The sequence below is a fragment of the Cydia pomonella genome, chromosome 18, assembly GCF_033807575.1.
Source record: "Cydia pomonella isolate Wapato2018A chromosome 18, ilCydPomo1, whole genome shotgun sequence".
NCBI classification, from domain to species: Eukaryota; Metazoa; Arthropoda; class Insecta; order Lepidoptera; family Tortricidae; genus Cydia; species Cydia pomonella.
In genome coordinates, this window is record NC_084720.1 from 2,845,127 (window position 1) to 2,858,370 (window position 13,244).

The following is a 13,244-nucleotide window of genomic DNA, read 5'->3' on the forward strand; positions in this document are numbered from 1 at the left end:
TAGTGTGTTGCCATGACGATTTGATAGTTCGTGGACTAATAATATTAGTCTAATATTGTTCGAGAAATGGGTCTCAGCACCACCGTGGGGGGCAGCCAAGTGATCACGTGACTTAATATTAGCCACCGCGGCGGCAATGACTCTGTTGCGTTACATTTTTGTATATATTTTATTATAAAACTAATAGTAACTACATTGGGTTTATATTCAGCATCTACAAACCAGGATAGCTCCTCAACAATAACCATTACAAAATACAATTGCAAATATAATATTAGGTAGATACTTTATTAGAGATGTATACTATCTCTAAATGTCGAATTACATAAAAAAAACTATGACAAAATATACAAATAACAAATAACAAACACAAACAAAAGAGAGGAATGGGCATTGTGAATGTCACCTCGCTTTGTGTGGTAGGGCACAGCATAGCGGATGTTATTCCAGATCTAGAGCAGAGCCCAACTGGGGAAGTACCTCCACCTCATAGAAAACCGCAGCCAAATAACACTAGACCCTGCTCATAGTGTTGTGTTCCTGCCGGTGAGTAAGGTTGCCAGAGCTCAACGAGGGGGAGGGGGGTTTAGGGTCAGCAACGCGCATGTAAATTCTCTGGAGTTGCAGGCGTACATAGGCTGCGGAAACTACTTACCATCAGGTGAGCCGTATGCTTGTTTGCCACCGACGTAGTATTAAAAAAAAATCTTCTTTAGAGATGCAAAAGTCTAAGTGTCAGAGATAAAATAAAAATAAAAGTAGTCATTAAATTATCCTTAGAGATGTAAAGGGTCTCCAAGACTTGAATTCTTGTATAAATAATTAAAATAAGATAGAAAACTTACTTTTCGCCACACCAGCTTGTAAAGGCTCTCTTTATATCAAAAATTGATTAGAAAATTACATTTTATCCACATGGTCGTGCGCTGTGCGGTTTAAGATCTTAGCACATTGTTACAACTCAACAGCCACTCGACTCAAAATTAAATATTGAAATTAAAGCCTTATCTTGTATGTCCTATAGTACAATGTTTAAAATTTAGCACTGTCGGGTGGTCTACGCGTCGTCCACTCGTCGTCCACTAAGGTGAACCAAAAGTGAGTTGAGTTGGTGTGGAATTGGTATAGTGTGCGAAGACCTTTAAGGGCCTACTAAAGCCGTGAATACCGGTTCGTAAGCCACGCCCGCTAGCTTCCTCACTCCCCGCTAGCACGCACACATGGAAGCGCTCCGCGGAGTCCGCGGCGCACGTGAAGGTGAAAGCTCCATCTAGCGTTACAAAAGTTAACTACGATTATACGCGGTCGGCCAAAAACTTAATTCTTAGAAAATAAAAAAGATGGCGTTATTACTTGCTACTAGAAAATAAAAAAATATATTGTTGTAAATTGTAATAAATCTGAGACTACAATATAGCCAAATTTTATTGTTGATTTTTGGAAGATGTTAATAGTACAGTCTACCTATCTTTTTAAATTCGGTGTGATAACTAACAATGTAAGATTACATTGTTAGTTATCATATTTTATTTAGTAATATATTGTTGAGGCAGGAAATACAGGGTGCCGTTTTCCGACGACCAATTTTTCGGATGATATTGAATCACAGTTGTCAGTGGTAACTACCTACATATAAAAAAGAAAAAAGTAAGTAATATGGTAACAACGAAAACTACCAAAAAAAGTGAATTAAGTATTTTTATTACGCTGAAATATGTAATATTCAACTAATAACTTTGAAACAATTACTCAAACAATCAGGGTGATTCTTAAATTGTGTCCAGAAAAATATTTTTTCATAAAAGATTTTTATTTTTCACATATTGTTACGTATAAAAAGCATTTTTTGATGCATATGGTCAAGCTTAATACCCTCAGGAAAGGTAAATAAAATGAGTACATAATCACGGCTGTCACAAAGTGTCCCTCAGTCGTGACGTTTCGGCATTTTGGCGGCCAACTCCACTATTTTGAATTATACAATATTTTTAATATAGCCTAAGTTACTCCCATGACTACGACACATCGAATGACAGCTCATACGTTGAAATTCGTCATACTAGCGCTGTAGAGCGTGACAAAGAATCGGATACACATCATACATCCACATACACGCGGAAACCATTTTTCTGCTTTGGGCAGTTGGGCAATAATAACAAATGAACGTAGGTAATAAAATCCATTTCTAAAGAGTGAATATGCCTCTAAATTAATCAAACTAATTGAGAATGTCACGACCACGTGTCTATATGACACGAACGTGGATTCAATAGTCCGTGGCGGGGACAGAATTTTGAGGCCACTGTCGTGACAATTTGAAACATGTTCGGTATTACCTAAAAATTACCTTTGACTTTGCAAATATTAAATAATTAGCTCAATCTCGAATGTATTAGGTATATCTTATGTTACAAACAATAACGTGAAATGAGTACTGACTTTTAAAACTCAAACACGGCGGTGACGCGTTAAGGTTGACCTTTTTTTTAATTAAGTAACACAAATAAATAATTTTCGGTAACACTTCTCCCTTCAGCCATTTGCAAATCTGACAACAACACAGTATTGCTGTTCTAAAAAAAAGCGTTAAAAAGGCTGCCAGACGTAAAGGTAACTTTCTACCGAGTACTGCATGTTTATATTACCACGCGCGTCGGTGACACGAAAACTGATCACAAGATGTATGTTATTATAGTACATTACGATACAAGTGCGAAAAATAGGAAATTCGAAACGAGTGGCGATAAATTAAAACACGACCGAAGGGAGTGTTTTAAATCGACACGAGTTGCGAATTACCTATTCGCACATGTATCGTACAACGTTTTACAGTACATATGGCCCTTTAAATGTTCGACACAGTAACATAATATGCTACTTCTCGCACTAGTGCTATAAAGTAGCCCCATATGTACTGTAAAAATTGTTATAAAGTCGTTATATATCCATACAATTTTTAAACCGTATTGTGGAATAGGTGCAAGTGTTAACATTTGATATAAAATTCTTCCAAAAACACTTTCAAAGAAAAATAAAATATCATAAAATCGGAGGAAGTCACACTACACGTTCCGTGACATTTAGAACTTCTTAATATGTTTCTAATAAATGCTCTTAGGATATTAGGTTGACATAAAACTAGAGGTAAATTACTAAATATATTGACATTTAGTTTACTTATTTTCTTAAAAATATATGCTATTCTTACAGGTAACACAATTGTTATTTTGACTGTTTTTAATTTAAGTTAATTTGTATTGTATTTTCGATTGTTTGTGATGTAATTATGGGTCTTTCACCTGAAATAAACGATTTCATAATATCGTTCCCCTGGCTTTGGTTCACTGTGATTTTCATTCCCGTGTGTTTTGATATAAAATGTATTCTTCATGGGCATGTACAATGTTAAATCATATGTCAAGTAAATGATTATTTACTTTCATGGATTAAGTAAAAATTATCGTAATCATAACAGTTGATCAAAGACATACTTATTTCTTTTCCCCTGGTTCTCATTCTATGCCTTTGGACTGGGGTTTTAACTAAAATCAACGTGTGGTACTTCGTTCTATAGATCTTAAAAATAACATTAAGTTGCTAAGGGTGTTCTATGATTCAGTGTATTATTTTAGAACGAATTGTTCCGAAATTCATTGTCATTATGTCATTCCTTGTCATTCCCTTATCGGTTTTTTTCATTCCCTCGTCGCTTTTACATTCTTTTTATCGATTTTATTATTCCCCTGATAGGTAATAAATTGACCAAAATGTATGCCTATTCGATTGATGTGCTTATATTGAAATTATATTTAATAATCTGATTTCAAAGAACGACCCTTCAATGCCCGCCATAAGCTAATTGGTTGGCTAATGGTTTCAAGAGCATGGACAAATAAAGTATAGACTAACATTATCAACACAGAATCGCGTTCCTCTGAAATGAAAAGTTTGATCGGGATATCCATAATTGCACAACGCCGTCTATTAGGAACTACTTTAATTATCAGACAGTTAGACAAGAGGTTGAAGCACCGAACCAAGTGTAATGAACTGATACTGCTGTTAAATGGCTATAGCAGTTGCCTCAACTTACAGGAAAGCGATTTTGTAAAGACATTGTTAGTAAGCGATTTTGCTAAGTATAAAACTTTAATCGTCTTTGTCAAGACTAAGATATATTATTAAGGTATAAAAGTAGAGCGGTATAATTTTAAAATCTGAAAAAAAAAAGAAATTAAAAACAGTTTAAGTTCTAAGATGTACATTATCAAAAACCATCCTGTATATGTTAATATTATAGTATTTTTCAAACTCGATGGGTAGGGTGACAGGTGTTATCTCTATATAATTTTTAACCTAAAAAGGCCAAATCTCGCAAAATCGTATTGAAACGACAGCTGTCAGCGTACCCATATAAAAAAAAATATAGATAGCACCACACACGAGCTGAAGAGTTACATACGCGTTGCCGACCCTAAACTCGCCCCCCCCCCCCCCCCCCCCTCGTTGAGCTCTGGCAACCTTACTCACCGGCAGGAACACAATACTATGAGTAGGGTCTAGTGTTATTTGGCTGCGGTTTTCTGTAAGGTGGAAGTACTTCCCCAGTTGGGCTCTGCTCTAGATCTGGAATGACATCCACTAACTGTGCCCTACCACACAAAGCGAGATGAAATTCACAATGCCCATACCTCTCTTATCACAATGCCCATCTCTCTCTTTGAATGGCAATTTTAAGAAAGGGACGATTCGGTACGTTTTTCTTATTGCTCCTTGTCAAGTAAAATCAAACTGAAAATCATACTTACTTTACTCTTTGCTGAAAAGTCATATTAGTCATTGACGTTTTGACAGTATCCTGTTAAATAAATTATGTGAATTGTTCTCAAGGCATGCGGATTACAAATCAGAGGTCGCTGGTTCAAACCCCGGCCCGTGCAAACGAGTTTTTTTTTTCTAATAAACGTGTTGAATTTTTTAGTTTTTTTTAATATAATAAGTATATTTGTTTTACATAAAGATTACCTAGGCTATACAAAAATTGGTATAAATAAAATAAAATTATTCGTGTCATTAAAATATGCTTTTAATACACATATTTAAAAGAATAACTTTATTTCTGTATAAGACACACAAGATTTACTTTTACAATAAAATAGAAAATAAGCAATATAGATATTATATAGGAACAAAAAAGAAAACAAAAAGTTACGATTAGATTTGATGGGTCTATAGATGACTCGCATTTTTTCTTTGGTGTCTACACGACCACACAGCTACCGATACATTACAGAAGCTGTCGAAATTTCCTTACTCGTTGTAATTGTTCAAAGAGTATTAGACTTTGACGTAGCTAAGCAAACACGCACACATGCGTAACGTATAGGCCTGTAAAGATAGCTCCATTCGAAGTAGACCTCGGATTCCGTTACTAGTTAATAGAGCTACGACTCAACGTTTATTGGATATGTCGATTTTACGTAATTTGGAGCGCTGCGCGATTTGACATAGGTCTTACCTCTTTGAGGCACCACGGCCATCTAACATTACTGGCATAAAGGACGCATTTATGACTTTGACGCATGACAGAAAGAGAAGCCGAACTGCGTAAAATGGGCGTTTTCTGTTGAATTCATAAAATCAAAATCGAGAATAAATCCGTTTGTATAAGATAATAAGTTAATATTTAGTTGAATGATGTTTAAGACGAGATGAAAACCTTTACTTTAAAGTGGATTATGCTGGATGAAGATGTGTTTTCTAGTTGCACTGAGGTAAACACTAAAAATGTAGATGTAACTTTGGATTTATATTCTATCGAGAAAATTTTAAGCCTTTTTGTTTCGACTAGTATCATACCTCTTATCATATAGTCAAGATACATATATCCGAAAATCACGTCTGTTTGTTTCCGGGGCTAGCCCCTGCCACGCTTCAAAGATCCCGTTATTTTTCGATGCAGGGCCTTAAGCGGAACTTCCTCCCGCGGACGATGCCGAGGTTTTCCGAGGGTCTACTCGTACAGTATGAGGTACTTCAAAAAGGAGTGTACAGATTTTTAAAGGGTTGGCAACGTGCATGTAACGTCTCTGGAGTTGCAGGCGTCCATAGGCTACGGTGACTGCTTACCATCAGGCGGGCCGTATTTGTTTGCCACGTCGTGGTATAAAAAAATGTGTAACAAAGTAAAGTAAATGTTTTGGGTTGTTTGCTCATGTTGGCTCATAGAATTGACTTTTAAGCGATGATTTTGAATGGTAATTTTTAATAATGTTCATTTGGATTTTATATGTAATGTACTAATGTCTTACAGTCAGTGTTTCCCTAGCGTTGGTGTGGTGAAAAATGTTGTGTCTACCCCGAACATTTATATAAACTATTGGGGTTACTATCGGATTCCGTCGAAAAAAAGGGGGGTATCAAAGTAGCGCCCCAAATTCAGTTTAAAGTTGATCACCACTTTTATATTTTATTTCAAGAGATGCACTACAAATTTAAAATATACTATTAGGGAAATCGATAGAGGAGCAAATTCGGGGCAAAGGAAGATTCCATATTCGGGGAGATAAATACATATTAATTTTGAAATTGATCAAAGTAACCCCAATTCACGGTAATAATTGAAAGCGCACTTCGCCAACAAACTGTCTTCAGTTTGCCGAAGCTTCTGTATGTATATAGTCATAAGTATTTTTTGAAAAAAAAAATATATATATATATATATATATATATGTGTGTGTACAAAACGCAAGAGTTTAAAGGGTTAATAAGGCCTAGTAAGTTCGTGTTCTTCTCTCACTCTCACTAAGTATAAGCGTGAGCGAGACGGATGTACGTGCCAGAAGTAATCGTTACGTTCCCTCAAAAATGATATTGTCGATTTATAATAGTTATTTACGATACAAGTGCGAAAAAACGACCGAAAGAAGTGTTTTAAATTGACTTGATTGATTGAGTTGCGACTTACCCATTCGCACGTGTATCGTACAACGTTTTACAGTACATATGACCCTTTAAATTTTCGTCATAGTTACTAATTTACGCACTAGTGCAGAAAAGTAGCACCATATGTACTGTAAAAGTATTTTTCATAGTTTTTTGCATTGAACATAATTTGTTACAAAGTTTTAAAGTGAATCTTAGACCTATTTTCGTGATATTTTTCTATTGAGCGAAAATCAAAAACTCAGGATTCGAATCGATACGTCCCTCGAGAAAGCTCTCAAGATTTTTAATTAATTATGGCAGCCGTATTGAGATTCAAAAAAGCGGTACAACTTTTTGAAGACTTTGTTTTCTTTTTCTGGAGCTACTGCACCTTAAGTTCCACTATCAAAAAGCGGACGAAACCAACTACTTTGTAAGTACGACAAAAAATAAAATTTTCGCCTTGTTTTCTCTTCGCAAACTAAAGTATGTCAACAACACTTCCCCTAACAGTTCTTGAAGTCTCAACTCGGGAGTTGTGGCGGCCCATATAAAATGTTTTCAGCTTAGATATTTCACATATTGTTCGCAGCTCCGCGCCACCATGTATACGGTCGTAACAGTCATTTTATCATAAAAATGTAATTATTATTTATTAAACGTAATAAATATTAGAGCCTCGGTAGAGAGTACCATTTTGTACCTTTTGGCGTTGAAACTCTAGGTCCATGGGGTCCCAGCGCGCACAAGTTTTTTGGAGAAATCGCGAAAAGTCTGGTTGACGTAACTGGTGACCGAAGAGCTGGCGGCTTCCTCGCACAACGTATCAGTATTGCGATACAACGAGGAAATGCCGCCAGCATCCTTGGTACAATGCCTCAAGGGCCTATTTTAGATATAAGCTAGTTATGGTAATCATCTGTATATATCCATTATGTAAAAAAAAATAAAAAAAATATTATTTTATTATCGTATGGCTATATAATAAATGTAAATAAAAATGTAATAATTGTAAATTAAATAAAAAGTAAATTAAATATTTATAAAGCAGAAACATTTGAGAACGATACCACAATGCTTGTAAATAAAGAAAAAGTGGAAAAACTTGATGTCTCGGGCAAGACTCGAACTACCGACCAACGAAGTTATCGAGACACCCGTTGACAGCAAACATTTCCATAGTGCATTAGCTACGAGCATAGTCTCTTTTCCTCCTCGCGTTTGTCCCGGCATGTTGCCACGGCTCATGGGAGCCTGGGGCCGCTTGGCAACTAATCCCGAGGATTGGCGTATAGGCACTAGTTTTTACGAAAGCGATTGCCATCTGACCTTCCAACCCAGAGGGTAACTAGGCCTTATTGGGATTAGTCCGGTTTCTTCACGATGTTTTCCTTCACCGAAAAGCTACTGTTAAATATCATATGTTATTTCGTACATAAGTTCCGAAAAACTCATTGGTACGAGCCGGGTTTGAACCCGCGACCTACAGTTTGCAAGTCGCACGCTCTTACCGCTAGGCCACCAGCGCTTCCAAGGCCACCAGTGCTTCCTGCCAGTGTGCATTAGTGAATAAATATAAAATTAAATAATTTAATAAAAATATTTTCCTTAAGAGAGGAAAATTGGGATGACGTGTGCAAGGACAACCTACCCTACCCTTTCCTCTTAATAGTCGTGTAAATTCTAGGTAATATTGTGCCCCGTCTTAATTGGTCGAGTGGACTCGCGCGAGCACTAAACACATTGGGGTCGAGAACTCATGGACTATTAAGTCGCGACTTCTGAGTGTTGGCTTACACAGCTGACGTTTAAAATGCATATTCGTATGAGAAAAATATTTATTAGAATTTATTTATAATTATAAAATCCGTTTCAATTTAATTATAACTAAATACAGGCGTGTCTTTTTACCGCAAAACGGAGTCAGCAAGGGTAAGATGGTCGGCTGTCTATCATTTGTCACCCTACCTGTCACGCTCTAACAAATACGTAAGTGCGAACGTGACGGATGATATGACAAGTGACAAAAACACGACCATGATACCGCTGCAGTTTACCTTGGCACCCACTTTCCGAAATCTGACCTTTCCCGTGAATAACACTTTAGAGCTTCTTGGTCTAAGTTTAAAATCGAACTAAAAAAAAAAATTATACATGTTTGTATACCTGACTGTTCTTTTCTTTCAACAGGCCACTAATACTCATCGAGACAATTCTAACAAACACAAACACGATTAGGTTGCGTTGTTTGATCATAGAGTATGAGGACCCGGGTATGTCCTTAAACTACGTCCAAAAGAGAGGTATGGGCAATGTGAATGTCATCTCGCCTTGTGTGGTAGAGCACAGCAGATGTCATTCCAGATCTAGAGCAGAGCCCAACTGGGGAAGTACCTCCACCTTACAGAAAACCGTAGCCAAATAACACTTGACCCTACTCGTAGTGTTGTGTTCCTGCCGGTGAGTAAGGTTGCCAGAGCTCAACGAGGGGGGTGGGGTTAGGGTCGGCAACGCGCATGTAACTCCTCTGGAGTTGCAGGTGTACATAGGCTACGGAGACTGCTTACCGTCAGGCAGGCCGTATGCTTGTTTGCCACCGACGTAGTATTAAAAAAAAAAGAGTTCCTGTGGCCACATCCCATTATCAGATCAGCTCAATGGTACCATAATATTGCATTGTCACCCAACATACATATGTATGTTTTTTTTTTATACCACGACGGTGGCAAACAAGCATACGGCCCGCCTGATGGTAAGCAGTCACCGTAAAGTTTCAGCACATTCGAATAATGGGCAGGGTCTAATTTAGCTTGCACGATTTTACCTGAATGAAATGTTACATTACTAAATAAATTACGGTGATAAACTTCCAAAAAATGTCTCCAAACATTTCACGTGGCTCCATATAAAATTAAATTGTCATAAGGATTATTATTCTAGACATATACGATGTAAACTAACCACGAATATTTACCTGTACACCCCACTAGAGCCAGCACCAAGGCTCCAAACAGCAGCGCCATCTCTAGTTCGCGTGCCTTCGCATAATCTCACTCTCAAGCGCCACCATCTGCAAACAAAAGCCAACCTTAATACTTAAACATTAAACCCGAAAACACAACTGAACAGACTTGAGACTGTGCGACAAACGATAATGTGTTTTATTACGTGGCGATACAGTCCAGTTTAAATTGTCCCCGATTTGTATAAGAGGTTCATATTAGAGATGCCACGTGTAGTGGTTTTGGCCGAATACTGAATTCATAATTTTCGGCCACACTGTCGGCCGAAGCGCCGAATATTTTGATTCACATTTATTATAAAAACTGGTCGCTTACAAAAGACAATGTCGGCTAAAATTTAAGTTTTGTTGCTCATTAAGGTAAGGGCATTTATTTATTATGTGCACAGAAAATTGTTCCTGAGTCAAGTCAGTGGTCTTTTTTTGCATATTATATAATATATATATAATGTCTGAATACCCACAACACAAGCCTGCTTGAGCTAACTGTGGGGCCTAATCAACTTTTGTATGATTGTCTTATTTTTTTCCTTGGGGAGTAAGTTCGTTAGTTAGGGTAGAGTCAAGAGAATGCAAAAATGTAAATGAAAAATATTCATTTATAACAACGTTCAAATAATAAATAAACATAATGGTTTGGGATGCACTTCCCAACGCATTTTTTCTTCATAAGTAGGCGTAATACGTATTTGGTATATGTCCGAATAGTACGCAATATTCTGCTGAATACCGATTATTCGGCAAAGTGGCCGAAAAGGCCGAATACCGCATAGTTGCCGAGTATTCGTGGCAACTCTAGTTCACATTGTGTTACAATATAACGCTTGTTTCGGTATATGTAAGGTTGTTAACTCTCCTCGTATTATGAAGCGTACACTTTGTCCGAAATTAGATTATAAACCCATGCCGGAGAGTCGGTTTTCGCTTGTAATTGAGTTTGGGGTGTATTGAGCAGGGTTTTGCCTGATTTACAGGATGATGTGTTTTGGTACGATAATATTTGTATGGAATATGTAAGTTTTAGAAGTGAAGGTCAGGGGTAAAGATAAACTCTTGTTTATTAACAAAGAGGTTTCATCCTAATATATTAAGGTTGTAAGTTAGCGGCGAAGACATAAAATTTTAATGAGGTAGTTATGGAACTTAAATATATTTGACGACTGGCCTGACCTAGTGGGTCCTGGGTTCGAATCCCGGCAAGGGCATTTATTTGTGCGATGAGCACCGATATTTTATTTTATTATTTATTATTATTTTTTTTTTTCTATGCACTTAAGTATTTTTATATATTATATTTATCGTTGAATGAGTACCCACAACACAAGCCTTCTTGAGCTTACTGTGGGGCTTAGTCAATTTGTGTAAGAATGTCCAATATTTATTTATTTATTTTATATTTTCAGAAGAAATGATACTTTTGTAGACTTATAAATTTAAGAAATCAAATTAGTAAATTAATAAATGTTTTTTTATTTTTATTTTAGAGACACCGAATATTAGAAATACTCATACTGGTATAACTACAAGTAGGTGAAGCTATAAAGAGAAAAAAATGCGTCAAATAGTAATTATATGGTATTCTGCCTAATTTTCTACAAACTTAAGTAATGAAATAAAAAAAAAACGATATATTTTTAATTTTCCGTGCCTATCCTACCAACTGCGCCAACTAACTAATCAAAAATTCTCTCAATGTCTTAACAAGAAAAATAAACATTTACTTTGCAAAGTATTTGTATCGATCAAAGGCCAACTCACTAACTAGTATGGAATAATTCAAACTTAAGCCTTTATAACACTGAGGGTTATTTCCCACTTAATTTTGAACTTTATCTCAAAGCGATAGGGTTCAATTTTGCATAATTCCTGACATCCTTATGTCTTATAAAGGGTTGATCCCGATGTAGGTTCTGAATAATAAATGAGAGGCAAGCGCTTAGTCGAGTAAACATCCTGGACTTAACTCGTGTATAAGTTAAGCATGGTCAGTGTACAGGAATAGGGAGGTGGGGATTTTGTTACGGGTAAGAGAAAGAAGTGTTGGCTGAGGATTCTTAGGGATATTTATTTATTTATTTATTTATTTATACAAGGAATTCCAACAGCTATAAAAAATACATTAAACTTATTAGATAATAGTACAGAGCCAATTACAGGAACTCGCAAATAGAAACTGTAAATATAATAACAAAATACACACTAGATACAAAAGCACATGTGACACAAGATATTACAATATGAAATATATCAAGGTTACAATTAATAAAAAAAGAGAGACCAAGAAATAGATATGAGCAATAAGCAAGAACACGAGCTGCGCGGATATGTCACAAAAGACTTTGAACATAGTACAAAAGGGAAGAGAATAGGTATTAATGTTGAAAGCGAACATTGGACTACAGCAGCAATAGCAGCAACTGTGGTGAGGATAGTACCATAATAAAAACCGGCCAAGAGCATGTCGGGCCACGCTCAGTGTAGGGTTCCGTAGTTACTCTTCCGTCACAATAAGCTAAACTGGAGCTTAAAGTATAGTAAATTGTTAACCAAGGGATGACACGGTACCTTTCACGCGAGTTAAACAAATAGGCAAATTTGCATAATCAGTACCTAATTAAAGTAAGTCTTTTTACTATAAAGGGGAAACTTTTTGCGATAACTCAAAAACAGCTAAACTGATCATGTCCGCTATAGTTTTCATTTGATGTCTTTCTTAAGCTCTACTTCCACGATTTTTTTCATATTTTTTGGACCTATGGTTCAAAAGTTAGAGGGGGGGACACATTTTTTTTCTTTCGGAGCGATTATTTCCGAATAAATTCACTTTATCGAAAAATGTTTGTTGAAGACCCCTATTAGTTTTGAAAGACCTTTCCAACGATACCCCACACTATAGGGTTGGAGCAAAAAAAAATCACCCCCACTTTACGTGTAAGTCCCCTCAAAAAAAAAAATTTTAGATTTTATTGTTCGACTTTGTCGGCTTTATTGATTTATATATCCATGCCGAATTTCAGCTTTCTAGCACTAACGACCGCGGAGCAAAGCCTCGGGCAGACAGACAGACAGACGGACATGGCGAAACTATAAGGGTTCCTAGTTGACTACGGAACCCTAAGAAACGAGTAACAGATATACATATTAGAATAGAATAGAATATAATAGAATAGAATAATTTTTATTCGTAGACACAAACAAGACACATTAAATTACATGATATAACAGAAACAAAGGAAGTATAAAGTGCCACGAAATGGCATCATTTCAGCATGTTGTTGGTGGCTTCCAGCGCTGA

The 13,244-nt window shown here is 36.5% G+C and overlaps 1 protein-coding gene across 4 annotated transcripts in view; it reads right to left on the reverse strand.

Moving 5' to 3' along the window:
* Nucleotides 1–13,244, reverse strand: part of LOC133527819 (zwei Ig domain protein zig-8-like) — a 299,524-nt gene that overhangs the window by 45,699 nt on the left and 240,581 nt on the right. For all 4 annotated transcript variants that reach the window (XM_061865003.1, XM_061865002.1, XM_061865000.1 and 1 more), the window contains one exon: nucleotides 9,902–9,997. In XM_061865003.1, coding sequence (XP_061720987.1) covers nucleotides 9,902–9,950 — 49 coding nt within the window. In that variant the 5' untranslated portion in view covers nucleotides 9,951–9,997. The remainder of the gene's footprint in view (nucleotides 1–9,901; nucleotides 9,998–13,244) is intronic.